The 18926-nt window shown below is 44.4% G+C and overlaps 1 protein-coding gene across 5 annotated transcripts in view; it reads right to left on the reverse strand.

The window, feature by feature from the left end:
• Positions 1–9665: 9665 nt before the first annotated feature.
• DCBLD1 (discoidin, CUB and LCCL domain containing 1) overlaps positions 9666–18926 on the reverse strand; it is a 54012-nt gene continuing 44751 nt past the window's right edge. For 3 of the 5 annotated variants that reach the window (XM_082216117.1, XM_082216115.1, XM_082216114.1), the window contains exons 10-15: positions 15739–15886; positions 15510–15626; positions 14197–14287; positions 12699–12748; positions 11657–11791; positions 9666–10407 (exon numbers count right to left, since the gene is read on the reverse strand). In XM_082216117.1, the coding sequence (XP_082072243.1) occupies positions 9893–10407; positions 11657–11791; positions 12699–12748; positions 14197–14287; positions 15510–15626; positions 15739–15886 (1056 nt within the window). In that variant the 3' untranslated portion in view covers positions 9666–9892. The remainder of the gene's footprint in view (positions 10408–11656; positions 11792–12698; positions 12749–14196; positions 14288–15509; positions 15627–15738; positions 15887–18926) is intronic. The other 2 variants (XM_082216116.1, XM_082216118.1) reach the window with 2 other exon arrangements.

Consider the following 18926-nt stretch of genomic DNA (forward strand, 5'->3'; position numbering starts at 1 on the left):
GTATTAAACTTGGTGACCAGGATAAAGCTTGGGTGCCACACATGGTGTGCAAGGCATGCACCGAGACTCTATGTGGGTGGACCAATGGCAAGAGGAGTCTGAACTTTGGAATTCCCATGGTTTGGAGGGAGCCGACAAACCATGTCACTGACTGCCGCTTCTGCGCTGTTGATGTGACTGGGATCAACAGAAAGAACCGGAGCAGCCTCAAGTATCCTGATCTTCAATCAGCACGTCGTCCTGTAGCTCATTGTGATGAAATTCCAGTGCCTATCTTCGGAGAACTTCCTGACATTAGTGACAAAGATGCCTCCAGTGTTGAAGGACATGAAGAAGAAGTGGTTCTTGAAGATGATGCTCCACATCCATTTTCCCAAAAGGAGTTGAATGATCTAGTTCGTGACCTCAGCTTGTCAAAGGACTCTGCTGAACTGCTGGCATCCAGATTGAAGGGAAAAAACCTCCTCTCTGACAGTGCTCGCATCAGCTTCTTCCGCAACAGGCATCAAGAGTACCTCCATTTTTTCTTGGAAGAGAAGGACTTGGTGTACTGTGCAGATATTGCACAGCTTCTGCTCAAGCTTGGACTGCCACAGTACGAACCCAAAGATTGGAGACTGTTCATTGACAGCAACAAGCGATCACTGAAATGTGTTCTGCTACACAACGGCAACCAGTTTGCCTCTATACCCCTGGCTCACTCGAGTACACTGAAGGAGAACGATGAAGCGGTGAAGTATGTGCTGGAGAAAAGTGGTTATGATCAGCATAAGTGGTTTATTTGTGTTGACCTGAAGATGGCGAACTTTTTGTTGGGACAACAGTCAGGCTTCACCAAGTACCCATGTTTTCTGTGCATGTGGGATAGTAGGGACCGTGCTCAGCATTACACGAAGAAGGACTGGCCTGTGTGGGAGGAATTGGTGCCTTGCAAAGAAAGGAACGTCATCAATGACCCTCTGGTGAGAAAGAGACAGAATATTCTTCCCACCGCTGCACATCAATCTCTGCTTAATCAAGCAGTTCACCAGGGCTCTGGACAAGGATGGTGACTGCTTCACTTACTTGTGCCAGGCTTTTCCAGGATTGACCATGGAGAAGTTGAAAGCTGGCATCTTTGATGGTCCTCAGATCCGTCAGCTCATCAGAGATCCAGAGTTCGGAAACGCAATGAACGAAGTGGAACTGGAAGCGTGGAAGGCATTTGTTCTTGTAGTGAAGAACTTTCTTGGCAACAATAAGGCCAGAAACTACGCAGAACTTGTCAACAACATGCTGACTGCTTTCAGAAACCTGGGCTGCAACATGAGTGTCAAGATACACTACCTATTTTCACATATGGACCGGTTTCCTGAGAACCTGGGTTCAATGAGTGACGAGCAGGGGGAGAGATTCCATCAGGAGATGAAAGAGATGGAGACAAGGTATCAGGGTCGCTGGGACGCGGTCATGATGGCTGACTACTGTTGGACTCTGAAGAGAGACCTCCCTGCCGCTGAGCATTCCAGGAGTTCCAAGAAACGGAAGTTCAAGCCCTGAAGTTTGAAAAATGGTGAAGCAACATGCAATTTACGTGTACTTACCTTTATCAATGCCCACCATTCAGTTTACAGTTATTGATGTTTCTATCAGGTAATCAATATATGTTTTTGGAAAACATTTTTTTCTTTTAAAAACATATTTAGGATGATATGTGTTGACAAAAATCAGCTGATAATGCCACAAAAATGTAATCGATTTTGTCACAAGATCTGATTTTTTTTCAAATCAACATAGCACAAAAACCTGACCTGATGGAGAGAAACGGATGCCATTTCCTGATTCAGCAGTGCAAAAATACCCTAAATCAATTGTAGAAATCTAGACAACATTCAAAAAGTAAAAAATTGTTGCCCAGTGTTATCTGTGAAAATGTTACTTTCCACTCTCAAGCGAAGAAGCATGTTCTCCGCTTGATATACTTTTGTTCTGTCTGAAGTGACAATAATGCAGACAACTTTTCTCTGTTGCATTTGCACAACTTCACTATTTATTAAAATCAGGCTACTGTTGAACACTGTTTGCTGGTACTGCTTTGTTCTCCTTGTGACGGTATCACTGCACACAAGTCAGTGAACGGTTGTAAACGGCACTGTTAAATAACTGCACAGAAATTCCCTCAGACACTTCCCATCATTGTTTTGTCTAGGCACACTTTGGGAAAGCCCAGACCTCTGAAATTTTGCTCTGATGCTATTGTGAATTATTGTTATTGTGTGACGGCTGGGCAACTCTGGAATTCCTCCCCCCCCCCCCCTTTCCCTTGATAGTAGTCTGAGCTTCTGGGCCTCTTATTTTTCTGGGCCATATAGTCTTGAGGAAAAAGAACTTCATCCTTTGGGGTGAATTCCTTTTCATTTTAAAAAAGAATTCACCCCAAAGGATGAAGTTCTTTTTCACTGGAGAAAATGAATTTCAAAAGGCACTTTAAAAATCCTGTGAAGAAGCATTTTTAATCTTCATTTTCAACAAGTAAACACACATTTATTTAAACAAATGCAGTGAAACGTGTTTTAATAGTAAACTCTTGCAATTTAAAGAAACTTGGGTTTTAAATTTTTACTAATTTCCAGAGCTGCAAAAGAATTGTTTTACAAAATCCTGTTCAGCACCAAATCTATGGAACAGGCTGTCTGCCTCTAGTTGAAAGGAAGTGGACAATGGCAAGCCACGGACTACAATAGGCTGCGCTGATTTTTCCATAGGAATTGCTCTCTGGTAAGTAGACTGCAGTCTAAGTTGGTTAGTTTTAAAGGTGCTAACAAGGGACCCCCATACATTTGCAGCCCCATGGGAAATAATAATTCCCTTTCCACGACTTCTACATCTCCCCCCCCGCCCCCCGAATGTGGAATTAGGTGGAGGGGTATTAAGTGCCCTAAGGCCTGGGAGACCAAGAGTGGGATTCAGTGCAACACTTCCATTCATCTATTTGTGCAAAAATTCCAGTTTTCCAGAGGCAAAGACATTCCCCATATACTGTTCTGGGGGGGGGGTTGCTAGACCCTCACTGCCAAATTTGGGGGAGGGTGGGGAAGCCTTATGCAAATGGAAATCCTTGTGCTGGGCTTTGCTGACACGGCTGGTGATGTGACTGTCAGCATCGCCCTTGAGCCAGTGCCACTAACTGGACTCATCCACTTCAGCCCCGACTGGGATAGGCGAGCTGGGTAGCACTTCCAGAGACCACCTTCTGCAGAGGAACAGGTCAAAGTGCTGTGGACTCACAGCTTAGAGTTGTGAGCACCGGATTCACTCCCACAAGAAGACAGTCGTCGCACAGCAGAGTATAGCAGAGCATAAACAACTCGGAGAGCAGCTCTGTAGAATATCTTCTTTATTCTATCTACAACTATAATATACAACTATATACAGAGCTAAATGAGGTCTAAATGTAAAATGCTGAACTGCACTGAGTGTCTGCAGCTGCTCTAAGCAGCAACCTTATCTATACACACGATCTCTAACAGTCTCTCTTTCTCTCTCCGACACTGACTGACTCTTTGATGTGGTGCTGGAGCAGAATAAGTAGAGAGCAGAATACGCCTCCTCCTCTCTGGAGAATCAGCAGACTCCTCAGGAGATTCTTGGATATGGGAGGGGTGAAATCTCCTCAGTGACTCCTACCCCAGAATTAAATTTGCCATAAAACTCCTGGTGAGACCTGGGGCCAATCATTGTTGCTTAGATTTGCGTACCTCACAACATGGTTGTGAGGATAACCTGGGGAAATGAAGAGCCTTAAGCTGCTTGTAATAAAAGGGGGAATTTAATAGAGCAGATCTTCAGCCTCGTGAGGCCCTTAAAGTAACAGGTCTAATTAAGCCACAGACATTGAGCAGCAAACAAAACCTGTTTGAAGGAAAAGCAAAATATATCTAGCATGTTGGTTTTGGTTTTTAACCTTTTCCCATTTCTCATGTAGCTTTGAATTCCAGGAAATTCAAAGCCTGTGTCTATATTTAAAAAATGTCAGAAGGTGGCAGCAAATGCTTCAGATTTCCTTCTCGGAAAAACGCTATGACAAAGTGTGTTAAGTCCTTGAGTGGGATCCAAAGTACTTCTCAGTCTTAGCTTCTCACAGTGCTTATGTAAAATATTTTCAACCTGCCTTTCATCACAAGCGGTCCAGGGCATGGTATGCTAATGCAATTTGAATAGAACATCCATCATAATATAAAACAAGAACAGATAAGGCACATAACTACAGCAACCCATTAAAATTACCTGGTAACGACAGCTAGCATCCTACAAAAGCCTGAGTGGGGAGGAAAAGCACCGTGTTTTCAGCTGGCCCTGAAAGACAAAAGAGAAGGTGCCAATCAGAGCTCAGAGGGGAGAGCATTCCATAAGGAGGGGGCCAGTCCAGAGAAGTCCGTCTCTGAAGTCACCGCAGAATAGATATCACTTGGCAGCAGGATGCCTAGCAGGGCCTCCCAGCCAGATTTTAACATACGAACAACACAACCCCCTGTGTTGCAAAATGTAACAATCTACAAAAATGCAAATGCATATATAATTGGTTATGATGTCATTCATAACTGATGCAACATGAGGGTCCAAAACCCAGAAGTGAGCATTAGGAGAAGTCTCCATTTGCCGGTGGAAGTACTTGAGGCGCGCGCGCACACACATACACACACACACACACAAAAAAAAAACCCCTCTGGCTGCGTATGTACCATACATTTAAAGTATATGGTTCCCCACAGACACATCCCTGGGAGCTGTAGTTTGTTACGGGTGCTGGAAACAGTAGTTCTTTGAGGAGGGAACACAGCTCCTAGAATTCTTTCAGACCTCTTTTAAAAACCTTACCGGTCAGACAGGTCGTTGAAAGGTGCATTTTGTTCCCAACAAGTTTTTCTTGTTATGTTCTTACACCTTTTAAGTGATTACAGGAGCATTGTGTTTTACTGCTGTGTACCATCCTGGAAGTGGGGTATACAGTAAAAACATTGGCTGCTGCATCTACTTCCTTTGTTATCCAAGGCTAGAGATTGCTTTGGAAGCATACGTAGCTGTGTCTGGTTCTGGGATATATCAAAACAGGCGTGAGACAATCCTATCTGCTTTCCTGTGACCTCATTTGGGCTTCAAAATAAGCTATGGAAGGCAAGTGGTTCAATAACCACTGTAATGCTGATTGAAAAGATTTTTTGTTGCTGTTGCTTGCTGGGCTTTGGTGCGGAGGAAGGGTTTTGAATACAACAAATACCACAGCTTTGTGGCTGACTATCCCACTGAAATCAAAATTATTCAGTCTAACTAGGTTGTAACTTTAGGTTGAAATAGTTATTTACTATTCTTTGCCATACTACAATGAATGTAATAGTGGCAGATTTATAAAACTTTCAATGTTATTTGGAATATGTGATGGATTTAGCACTACTGTGCATAAATCTCCATATCTTTCTGAATGGCCAGATAGGAGACCTGAGTATTAAGGCAGACTAATTGTCTACAATAAAAATTATATACAAATTGTAAAGTTTTCATTTCTGTACTTCCTATGTTTCTCAGCTCAGTATGGCGTTTACATGTGCACTACATTGAGTTTACAGTATTTCTTCTTGTTGGCCAGTTCACACTTCACAAAACTGACAATGAGAACAGATGGTGTCACTTAAGGATAAACAGCTTAGCCATAAATGAGAAAAGCTGACTTAAAGAAGATCTGCTTATGATATTTGCTGGTGTCTTCTTTCTTACATTTCTGCTTATCAGCAGGAATGGAGAGCACAAACATTTGTTCGTAACCTTCACACGTCTCATAGTAATTGTGTGTACAAAATATTGATTGATTTCATCTAACAAAATGTATAGACCACTTAATAGAAAATGACAAATCCCTAATTGGTTTACATAAAATGGTGCACAATATTTATCAAAAAAAGACCAATAAAACCAACAGCATTTTAAAACAAGGAGATATACACAGTCTCTCTAATATGTTGCCTGATTCTACACAGCTATCACTTATTGTGCCATCTGAAAAATGAGACTCTCACTGTCTACAGCATCATCATTCAGAAATCATTTCTGAGTTTCTTGAAATGTTCCTGGACTGCACTAGTATCTCCATTAGCTGGTCTTTGATGCAATCCTGTTTGTGGGTTGATAGGGTTTAGGGTGGAGTTTTACAGTTTTGCATGGAGTTTTACAGTTCTAGGACAGTTCATCTGAAAGTTTGCCTGATGTGGTGTGATGTTGCTGCCCACCCACACAACACCTTATTTCCCATTTTTTTAAAAAAATAACAGGGAGCTTAAATATTGCACGTCTTTCAAGCACACACCATTTCTCTGAAGACAAAGGGTTGTCACTTTTAAAAGCTGCTGCAGGCTTATGAATCTTGGCTCTTGGGAAGACAGTTCCCAAACTCAGAGGAAACCAATCTGGGAAACTGTTGGCGAAGAGATCACACACTAGTCAGCCAGACCCCTGATAGGATCCTGTTGCCTCCTACATTGCTTGTGAGCACAGATAAGGTGCTAGAGAGCAAATGCTTTTATAAAGATGCAGTGCATTCTGCAGTTAGCGAGCAGTTGAGAGATATGAATATATAATTCCTCTGTGAAAGAGCCAGCAGGCATGAGATACACTGCAGCTTCTGTATGTGGTGTGGTCCTGCAGATCTTGTTTCAAGGTAGAAAACACAAGCTTTAGCAGGATTGGAAAATGAATGGTGACTAAACTATTCTAAACTATAAAACAGTAGATGACAGGGCTGCATCCAGAACTTTGGCATCTCCACCCCACCCCACCCCATCACAACTCATAAACTTATCTGATTTCTTTTCTTGTCCTTGCAGAGCTTGCAAGCAAATGCGCATGACTTGGCCTTGTAGAGCCTTCAGGAGCTGTGGGTAGCTATCATTGGTTTTCAACTGAGGCCTGTTTGGTGGTGGCGGCAGGTCCATTTAGGGAAATGGGCACTGCGCCACCAGCCTCGCCTGCCTTCATACTTGCAACCAGTTGCCCTTGTTGCTCTCAGCAGGGAGGAGAGTGGAAGCTATGGTAAAGTGTAGCACTGCCCTTTATAGGTTCCTTTTCAGAGTACAGCTGCATTTCGCCCAGAACTGTCCATAAAAACTGGAATGTGAACATCAGGTTGTTACATTTAGATCAATAAACAAACTCTGTGCAGCTAATTACGTTAGGTCATTACTGTCCTGGATCGGATTCCACCCCAAGACTGAGGGGAAAGCTATGTGTGCTATTATATTCCCAAATGCCTTGTTGCTACATGAACTCTCAAGTGTGAGTCAAACACCAACACACTGTAAGACCAGATAATATTGTAAGCTCCTCTTAAACACTTTACAGACATAGTGGTAGATTAATTAAAAATCAAAAACGAGGATGAGCAAATGTGGATGAATCTAAATAATAATTGTTATGTATTTGTGAGGTGTAGTCCAGTCTTCTAGATGTCCTTTAAATAACTTTTGTATGGCCTGAGCCCTCTGGTGGAAACCAGAGACATACAGAATCCTTTTAAGAGGAAAGCAAACTGCTATCGTTCCCTATTTGCAAAACAATGGAGCAATGCATTAAATGAGTGAAGATTTAGAAATGCTTAGAAGCATTTGGTGGTGGTCTTTAAAATCAAAGCTTTTTACAAACTCCTGGGTTTTGATAATGATAACATTCCCGAGTCTCTGTCAGGGAAGAACGCAGGGGATGGATAAATAAATATATATGGATACTAATACAAATAAGTCCACACATGGTTAGAAGTCTCACCACAACCTCTAATGCCTGCTCTCAGCCAAGGTGTTTTGGCTGCAGTCTTCTCTTATATTCCTCCCTGGCTTTGCTTTGACTAGGACACTGCCAAGGCCAGCTGTACCAGACACCCTGCTATTGCAATACCAGGATTTGCACTCAGTAGAAGGAGTCGTCTTATCAAGAGAGCTGAGCCTTGGCATTACGTTTTATTTGAAAGCCTGGCTCCCAGAAAACACACGGTTCCTAGACTGCACAGGAAGGAAGGCAGGGGCCACAATGTATATGGAAAAGCAAATGCTTTCCATGTACAAGGTTCTAGATTCAATCCTTGACCTATCCAGTTAGGGGACTGCTTCACCCTTGCAGAGTATTTCTTCTAGCTGAGAAGTGTACTGCTGTAGGGGAAGAAAAATATGCAAGAGGGATAGGAATACCAGGTAGGTAGCCATGTTGGTCTGCCGTAGTCGAAACAAAATGAAAAAAAAATCCTTCCAGTAGCACCTTAGAGACTAACTACGTTTGTTATTGGTATGAGCTTTCATGTGTGGAATACCCTAATGTGTTAGGAATACCCTAATGTGTGAAGATTATGCAAATCAGCTGTACACTTGGCAGGGTGCATCTTTGTAGGAAAGATACGCATGAACTGGTCCCTAGATAATCTTGGACAACAGAGCTAGGAAAGACAGGAAGGGGTCAGGTCAGGGGTGGGGGAACCTGAGTCCTACCTGTTGTCCTAAGCAACCTTCCATGGGTCGCATACCAGTAGTGGGCAGAGCCAGAGGAAAAAGGCAGCAAATGGAACTCTTAATTTTGCCCAGTTGGCGACACACATCTCTCCATCCCCCATCTAAGTAAGAATGAAACATCATCAGAGCTGAAGGACTCATTCCAGCCAGGCGAAAGCATGGGAAAAGGGCACAGAGCAAGGTAGGCGGCTTGGGGAAAGTCGTGAGAACCAGATGGGGAAGTCAGTATAACAAGCAGAGATCCTTACAGCTACCCAGTTCATCTTTCCTGCCCCCCCCTTTAAAGAAACCCTTAAGACAAAGTCACAAAAAACATTTTTTAACACAAAGCTGCCACAAGGAGCCTGTGAACAATGAATTTGAAATATCTAAGCATCTGCAAGTAAACTAGCAAAAAATATTTCCAAATGCAACTTGCAGAGCCCATTTTTAATGAGATGGCAGACCCGAAGCAAACTACTACTGCTAGGCTTAGGTTGTGCTACTATAATATCCACATTATTCAGTGGTGCTTACTGCAGAGTGGGCAGTATATGTACTGATAGTCTAGAAATTCATCAGAAGATGCTATTATGAAATCAGAGGTGAGTTTGAAAAATGACTTCTAGAAACCTACTGGCTGCCTGATCTCAACTGTGCTGTTTTTGTATTAGCAATTTATGGTGGAGAAGAGGTGCATATTTAGGGACTCAGCTCTGTGTTCTAGTCCTGGTAATTTCCCTTGTCCTAATCTGGGGCTAAAGAACCATTTACAGGCACAGTTAAATCCATGAAACAGAAGAGCCCGCTATTACTCAGTGGCAATTGACTAGCATCACTTCTCATCACAATACCATGCACCATCTCTCATTCTTTCAAAACTTATTTTGCCCAGAACAAGTACAGATTTATCCACACAGTTAAAACTGTTCAAAGCAAGGGGTTCTGCAGCATAGGATATGACCCGAGGAAATTAGCTTTTAAATTTAATTAGCTCCCACTTCTGTGTAACATGTCAGAACTAGTTAGCACAACTACCAACAGGAAAACAACCTCAGACGCCGTGCTTTGTTTTGTTAGGACACTGTCCTACCTTGTCTAGAAATCAGTGCAGTGACCAGTTCTTCTCACTGACAGCCCCCAGCCCACACAGGACAAAACGGATTAAAGTTTAAGTTATTTTTATTAAATTAAAAATGTATGTACACATTGCACAATGTTAGAGTGGAGCACCAATATTGCAGCTGCAGAGAATCGACTGCCTGAAGACTCTACCGCAAAGGCAGCAATGAACAGCTTTCACTCCTCAGCCAAGAGCAAATTTTGTTTTGCTCTAAATCTAATCCAGTGCTTTAAACATTATGGCAGTGAGTTTCCGCTGGTCCTTAAGGTTACAGAAGAGCTGTCATTGCAGTCTGATTTACCGGTTTTAGGCAGTATCTGGGTGTCGAATAGCCCTCATCTGTCAATAAACTGGTTTGGGGCTTCTGATAGCCAGTATTGTAGTCAAGTATGGGCAAGGCTTTCATTTTTGGCTTGTCATAATCCTTCTGACTTTGCGGTGTTTGATAATCTTCACTCCCCGTTTCAGTCTGGCACAAGGCAGCGAAAGTGCCTGTGGAAAGGGAACATTTATGCGCAGCAGAAGCAGTAGGAATGCTATAGCAGCTCTCTGAAGGAAAAGCGTTTTCTCTTCCTACGTGTCGCTCTATAATAGGAGTGGCGTATTCAGGCTCGTGGTTGGTCAAAGGCAGTGCATAATCGTGCCGATTTGCTCTCTGTGGGCAGTGGTAATGGTTCCCGGTCTCGGCGCTACCTTTTTTCTCATTCTCTGTGTCCATGGGTCTGAAAGTGGATCCCTTTCGGGTTACTGTTCCAGTTCCTATCATGAGAGGCTGTTGATAATCTAGATGGGAAACAGAAAGAATCACATCAGAATCTCAGATAACACCAAATACTGGATGCCACCTTCATTTGCACTGAGCAATCTGCTATATTATTTGCCTTCTCCCAGAAAGAAATTGTTATTGTGCCTACAGGAGACAGCTATTTTTTTCTGTTATCCCTGAGTCATCTGACCAAGTCACATTATTTCTCAACTGCAGGAAAGAAAATTCAAGCAAGTACTTTGAATCGAATGTCGGTGGACTGTCAAGGCAATTAATTAACTTGAATAAGCTAAAATTAAGCAGATTTCCAGGATGCTTCAAATATGTATTTTAAGTTCAAGACAAGAACAAATAGGAAGCATACCGGCTCATGTTTTATGTTTGTGTCAATGGGCATTTTTAATTCCTTATTTGCAATGGCCTATGGCAACGAGCAATAAATATTTATAAGGATCGTAAGATTTTCCTTGGAGTACTCCTGCCTCCATGCACAAATTTTATTAGAGACCATTTGGTTTTCCCCTGCCTTCTCGCCACAAGATCAAACCATCCTTCTCGCTCTACTGACAAACCCAGCCTTCAGTTTATCAAAGGTCAAAAACAGATTCCTACATTAGATCCTTAGTAGAGGAATAGCTATTGATTATACAAGCTGCATGAGCCATGTTGAAAAGAAAGAAAAAAATGTGCACTATAATGTTAGAGTTACTAAGCAAGAAAACATGAACACAATCGTCAAATTTATTCACCATCCTATCTAAAAGAATGGTACAAGTTACAGCTAAACTCCGAAAAGCTACTAGTCATGATAGCTATGTTCTGCCCCCACTGTTAGAGGCAGTATGCCTCTGAATAACCATTGCTAGGAATAACAGATAGTCAGGCAAAATCCTCATGTCCCGCTTGCAGGCTTTGCAAAGGCATCTGTCTGGCCCCTTGAGAATGGGAGGCTGGGCTAGAGGGGCCTGACTGAGAAATCTCTTCTTAACATCTTTGATATTGCACATGGGTAACCTGATGAGGAAGAATGTTGGAATGCCAAAGCCATTACTCTACAGGTATCTGGAAGAAGAATGCCAACCGTTTTATGTGAACACACTGGCAGGGCAATAATAGAAATATGATAAATAAATTAAAAAATGGTACAAGTTCTATTCTGCCAATCAAAGAACAGCCAAGTTCTCCTTATGGATGGGCAAACTAAGCCTGTTCTTTACGTTTCTTACGTGCTACATAGGGATTGTTTTCAGAAGACAGTGAAGTTACCTGCCATCTCTCTTGTGACGAGATCTAGCTTTTGTGGCGTATCCTTTTCATTATTATAACTGATGGTGAATTCAGTAGACTGATGTCTGACAAAGGGTTGCTTGATTTGTTTCCAGAAACCTAGAAGTTCAAGTCCTAATAATGTTAAAAATCTCAAATGTGATCCAATATAAAACATTGCATGCACAAACTGTCAGTTTGATTCAGAGTGTGTGTTGGAAAGGGTGGCATGTTAAAAGAAGCTTGCATTAGCAGAGATCAGTCTATCTATACAGACCACATAGGGCTAAATCCTGACAACTAGCTTCCCTTCCATCCTGCAGTTGCTTGTGTTCTTCACAAGTCACCCTTGAGAGTTGGAATGAAGGGAGATATTGGGGGTGAGAGCTGCAGTGCGTGTGCGTGTGTCCGTGCGTGAAAAAATCAGCTGAAGCTCATCTAGTATGGTCACACAAGGGACTCTTGGATCCCAGTAATTTATCATCTGGACGTTCTCTTGGAGTCATGAACACACTTAATTTTAAATCAGCTGCTTTGCTGATCATTTTTGGATCTCCCTCCCCAACAACCCATCTCAATAGCAGTGCACTGTTGAAATTCAAAGCAAAGCTAAATTTGGACTTGCTGAGCATCTCATGGAAACAGGCCCGCAAGGGAGAAGGGAACAAGAGTGTGATATAAAAAAAACCTGATCTAAATCTTTTAATGAAAATGGTTCCACAAAACCCCTTTTCTATTAAGTTATCCCCTGGTAGAGATTGACATGGATAATGGATGCGTGATCCAAGCCATCCAGATTAAGCCACAGTGATTCCAAGGATCAGGAAATACTAAGCACAGGAAACTGTCGCTGGCTGCTGTCAATGACTGCTCCAGTTCCACCCATCCATTACATATATTAAAAGTTCTTGTGCTGTTTGTGTGTAAGATCTTTAAGGGGAATTAGTCTCACTACACACAAAGATATTGTTACAACCACATAAACATTTCCCTTTCTCATTGTTGTCAGATGATGAACAAAACCACGATTTTTACCACCCACCTGGTTTTCCAGTGTCGTATGAGCCATAAGCACCTCCTTTCTTTCCTCTCCTATAATGAAGAACAGCAACAATAGCACTTGGCTTCAGTCAGTTCCATTGAGCCAGTGACTGTCAACTCCTATTGACTGTCTAGGCTAGATTTTCAGGCACTGATCTTCACCAACTTTGCTACTAGTGGCACCGGGTGTCCCTTGGAGACGGAGACCTGGGTCTTTATGCTGAACCCTGGATCTACTGCCTCTTTTGAAAACTTAAGAAAATGCTTACAGGTAGCTAGGCACAATGCAAAGCAGAATACTGGTGAGACCCATCCACTCACCATCCTGATTTGCTGAATGAGTTGGGCAAGGAGGTGGGGGGGGGGGAGGCAGACAGGTAAACAGACAGATATTATACTGGATAAGGCTTCTTTCAGTTTCCATATATACTTAAGTAGAAATTCCTGCCAGATAGGGCAGAGAGACCAACCCACATAAAACAGATTGATGGCAAGAGCCAGAGTAAATTCATTTCCCTTTGAAAATCAGACTAAATTTGTATAATGTAAATATGCATTAACATAGGCATATTTATTTCATGAACTTGTGTTCCAAATCTTTCTAATTACTCAGTAATGCCCCTGACAGATGCCATCGGAATCTACAGACTGTGCCTAAAATAACTGGCGAATCATTTTTTTCTGGTGGCCAACTACAAAGACCAAACATACTACAATTTCATCCTTAAGTAAGGATGTTTAGAAATGCAGACTTAAATGGACTGCAGATTGTATTTAAGCACTTAAAGCAATGAACTACTGATCCAAAAACACCCTAATAGTGGACTGCTTTTCTTTGGGGTGCGACTACAAGACAGTCTTGTAGTTCTTCCTTGCTTTATATTTATAAAATGGTGGGAATGGACTTTGCAACTGGTTACTCGAAAGAGTGACAGAGAGAAAGAGAGAGAAAGAAAGTACACTGCCCTTGAGCCTTTTGCATAGGTCATCTCTTTCCCAATCAGAAAAGCCCTCAGGTGAGGAATGAATCATTGTGGAAATCTTTCTGCTGTTTTTCATGGAACTTCCTATTTTAGCTCGCTTGTCTATAAAAGGCTAGAAGACTCCTTCTGTGAAGAGAGCCACCCTTTCCCATTCCCTGCAATTCATGGAGACATCAGCTGGGAGAAGGAGCTCATTGGGTCAGCAGGAGCACAATGAGGAGCTGGCGAGGGGACTTGAGGAAGCCCAGGCGACAGAATTTGAAATGCTGGTGATTAAGCTTGGGACTTCGTATTAATAATGCAAATGCAGTTATAGGTTTTGGTCATCGCATTTTTCCTCTTCTGCTGTAAAACCACTGAAGGGAATCATCAGGTGTAGTCCTGTTAGCAGGTAAATCTGCCAGTTACTCTTTAACCTACTAAACAGCTAAGGAAAAGGCTGTTAAGTGTCCAAAAACCACCACAGGAATTTTTATGCTTTTCAATTCTGAAGAGGGAAAAGTGAGAGTTACATACTTTCGTACAACAGCATAGATACCAATTCCAGATATCAGGAACAGCAAAAGCACCACTACTACTGGAACGATTATGGTAGTAAGATTCAGTCCTTAAAAAGAAATGAAGATAAAAAGTTACAATATACTGAAAACCCAGCTGAAAAACTAGCTTGAGGGCTGGACTGCGTATCACATAGTACTGGTATATAGAGGGCAGTATGTAGAACCCAGGAAACAGTGGGACTTAATTCACATTATTGAATCCTGGCTTAACAAGCAAGGATATGAATGACCTCCTTGCACCCTTTGCTCCCATTTCACTCCTCCCTTCACATGATCGGGGGGGGGGGGAGAGGTAGCTGCTGTTAACCATGGCTTCTTGTTACGTACAAGCCAGGAATTATGCACAATGGATTCCAAACAAGCCAAGTTTTGAAAGTCATTAACCACAGTTTCTAGCTTGCATGGAAGCCATGGTTAACGGAGACCTTCTTCTTGGTTTCTTTCCCCATTTGCACAAGGGAAAGAGTGCAGCAAGAGGAATGAGGTTGCATCTGGGTGCAGAAGGCTTGCCCATATACAGGCTTAACTTATGATTTGATTATGTGTTCCACTTTGTTGAATATCACTCCGTGTGCTCAGAGCTGCACCCACATTAGATTGGTATTAAGCATTGGGACGCGGGTGGCGCTGTGGACTAAAGCCTCAGCGCCTAGGGCTTGCCGATCGACAGGTCGGCGGTTCGAATCCCCGCGGCGGGGTGCGCTCCCGCTGCTCGGTCCCAGCGCCTGCCCACCTAGCAGTTCGAAAGCACCCCCGGGGGCAAGTAGATAAATAGGTACCGCTTACCAGCGGGAAGGTAAACGGCGTTCCGTGTGCGGCTCTGGCTCGCCAGAGCAGCGTTGTCACGCTGGCCACGTGACCCGGAAGTGTCTGCGGACAGCGCTGGCCCCCGGCCAATAGATGTGAGATGGGCGCACAAACCCCAGAGTCTGTCAAGACTGGCCCGTTCGGGCAGGGGTACCTTTACCTTTAAGCATTGGATACCTCTCAAGTTATACGATCAAGCCTTGTATATATCCAGAACACAAGACACTCTTTCTGGTCATTTGGCCCTCATAAAGTAAAAACCATGTAGCAAAGACAGGAATGTGCTCTGCCAACCTCACCTCAACGAATTACATTTTGTTCACAGGCATTTGAAAACTGGGATTCAAAAAGGTGGTTTAGAAATAGGTTCACGTTATCACTTCTGAAAAGTTGTCAGAGTCTGTGGTAGGAGTTGTGCTAAGACCTTCACCCTCCATTAAGGTTAGGAAAGGTGTTTCCTACCTAAGCTGCCGCCTTCTGAGGGTATGGGCTCTGTGATGGTTCTGTCTTCTTTTCTAACCGAGACACCTGTGCTTTGACTTGGTCTCTGCCAGAGAGGATGCGTAAGGGAGCTGTTAACTGCAAGGCAAAAGGTGGAACTAAGTGAACCTCAAAACATTTGAAGGGCATTCAGATCCTGCTGCCAATCAAACCTCTCTCCCCCCCCCCCCCGAATGGTAAAACGACTTACCTTGGTTTATGCGACAACCAATAAGTTCCACCTTCAGAGCTATTCTTTTGTTCCAGCTCTGTGGAATAATTCTCACGTAGCGGGCTACTATGGGGGGAATGAAATTATTCCGGACTATGTCTCCATGATTAGAGTTGGCTTTGAATACCTGCCGTTTGAAAGGAAAATGAACCACATTATTTGGTTTAAAGCCAATGAATAACAACTTCTCCTCTTGAAATCACAGAGGATAAAAATCAACAGCAGCCTGTGCTGATTCACTGGGGGATGGCGGGGAAAGACCTCAACCCTCCAGAGTTTAAAGCTCTTCCTCCAATATGCAGGCAGTCCTAAACCGGAGCAGTACAGCAGTAAAAAGAGGGTTTGTGACCAGCTGAGCAGCTAGTTGCGCAAACAGGCTCAACTCCAAACAGTCCAAGGCCATCAAGGAGTGATTAACTCTTCCTCCTCCTACAGATTGTGGCAGAGTTTGAGGCTGGATGCACAGCAAGCTGCAGAGTCAGCACTATACCACTTTAATTCAACCGGTAGAGCCAGTCTCAGCCTGAACAACTGAAGGGAAGGCTTTAGCCCTGTACAATTCTAGCACAATTCTCTCTCTCCCCCCCACAAGAACAATGTAGAATACAGTGCTTTTGAAGTATCTGTGCAGATGGATTTCCCATGTTCTGCAATGCAGCTAACTTAGTAATAAATATATATATATATGTCAGGGAACTGACCTCAGAGGGAAAGGAGGTGATAGGGCTCCCAGAGACTGGGAGAGACTCAACAGCCAAAGCAGGGACCAGCAGGGGGAGCGCGGGGTCTCTGGAGGAGGATCTCAGGGATACTGAGAGAGATGCAGCAGCGCAGGCAGGAAGCAGGGGGGAGAAAGGGGTGAGAGACACGTCCAGTGAAAATAGTGGGGAGGTGTCAGAAGCAATTGCAGGGAGACCCATGCTTCGTCGGAAGCTGTCACGTCGTGAGTCCAGGAGACGTGTTTCCGTTAAGGAACTTCTTTGTTGGAGGCGTTTCCGCAAACAGCCACTGTCGGACTCTAACAGTGACTAGAGCAGACATGTCTGAGGAGCTCTGTCACACACAGAGGTTTGTGGGGCCGCACAAACTCTGAAGGGGCACCATTTTAAGCACAAGCAGCTAATCATCCCCTAATAGCAGTCCGACAGTCTCTGTACGCTGCCTGTGCAGGAGAAAGCATCATGAGCGACCCAGCCGGAGCAGGGGGAGGAGCTGATCCAAGCTTGGAAGAAAGATGCCGAGCATTGGAGGTCCAACTGGCGCTGCAGACGGCGAGGCTCGAGGAGAGGAGGGCTCAAGATGCAGACAAGAAGGGGAGAACCACTCAGTTCCCCAGAAAGGTACCAGGATTGGTGCAGAAGTTTGGGGGGGACCCCAAGGATTACCATGCCTTTAGGACTGAAATGCAATATGCCCTGAATGTCCAGTTTGATGAGTTCCCTGATGAGGAATCTCGAGTTGCTTTTGTAATTGGGCATCTTGAGAAGGGCGCGCGAGACTGGGTTCGACCCCTGATGGCAACGCACAACGATATCCTAAAGGACACTATGAAATTTTTTCGTGCAATGGATATCATGTTTTCCAGCGACGTTGAGGAAGGGGCGGTGCGCAGACAGTTAATGGCTTGCAAGCAGGGAAGCAGATCTGTCCGTGAGTACTGGACTGAATTTACCATGCTGATTCACAGATTGGGGTGGGATTTATCGGCAGCACCCATTCAGATGCTATTTGAAGAAGGTCTTTCTTCAGCTGTGAAAGACGAGCTGGCCAGGAGCCCCAGGGCGGTGTCTATGGATCAGCTGACCAAATCTGCGCTGACCATTGGAGCGCGCCAGGAGGCAAGAGCCTTGGAGAGGCGGGAAGGGAGAGGGGAACGTTGGAAGGAGTTACGCATTCCAGACATTCCTGAGCCAGCTTTCCCGCCGGCAGAGCCGATGGAAATCGGAACAGCCCGCGCGCGCGCAGTTTCAAAGCCCAGTGAGGGGGCGAAGAAGGAGGGAAAGGGAGCCCGGAAATGCTATCTCTGCCAACAGCCAGGCCACTTTGCCAGAGTCTGCCCCCAGAGGAAGGAATGGCAAGGGATGGTGGGAACTGTTGAGGGGGAAGAACAGGGAGAAACGGAGCAGGTAAAAGCCAACGTCTGGTTGCCATCAGGGCACTGCAGCCAGGCCAAAGAGCAGTGAAAGTGCCCCTTCCCCAAGTGCCAGTGCCAGAAGCTCCTCGACCGGCTCTAGTGATTGAAGTGTCGCTAGAGCTGCAAAATGGACACCCCCTAAAAATAAAGGCACTGTTGGACTCAGGCAGCTCCTGCAATTTTATGAGCAAGGAGTTTGCTGCTGAACACCAGATACAGACTATCCCTTTAAGCAACCCCCTGCAGGTGACCACGATCGATGGCAGGGAACTGTTGGGAGGAGGAGTCAGCTTGCAGACCATCCCAATGATAATGAGGGTGGCAAGGCACACAGAACTGATAGCGTTTAATGTGGCCACCTTGGGAGGTGCTCCCATTATTTTGGGAATGAGCTGGCTAGCCCTACATGATCCGCTGGTGGGCTGGCATCAAAGAGTGGTTTCCTTCGGTTCCGCACATTGCTTAGAACACTGCAGGGGGGGAAAGGGGTCAGCAGGGGCCCAAGCCACCCTGGCAGGGACTGAAGTAGTGGAGAAGGGGAAGGTGCCACCACAGTATGCTGATCTCAGCGACGTGTTCAGCGAGAAGGAAGCTGACCAACTACCTCCGCATAGACCCTTTGATTGCCAGATCAATTTACTCCCTGGAGCACAGCTTCCTGTAGGCAAGTTGTATGCCATGTCAGACAGGGAAATGCAGGAATTGCGAGCGTTCATTGACAAGAACCTGAAGAGGGGCTTCATCAGAGAGTCCAAGGCAGCGGGGGGTAGCCCAGTGTTTTTTGTGGACAAAAAAAACACGGACAAGCCGAGGCTGGTATGTGACTTTCGGGCCTTAAATGCAGTGACAGAGCCGGCGGCTTTTCCTATGCCCAGGATTGATGATATTTTGACCAGGGTGCGGAAGGGAAAGATTTTTACAAAGCTGGACCTAAGGGGGGCGTACAACCTGATACGTATAAGGAAAGGGGATGAATGGAAGACCACCATGTTCACCCCTTTGGGGGCATTTGAATACTTAGTTATGCCTTTTG

This window comes from Podarcis vaucheri (assembly GCF_965113315.1).
Source record: "Podarcis vaucheri genome assembly, chromosome: 3".
NCBI lineage: Eukaryota > Metazoa > Chordata > Lepidosauria > Squamata > Lacertidae > Podarcis > Podarcis vaucheri.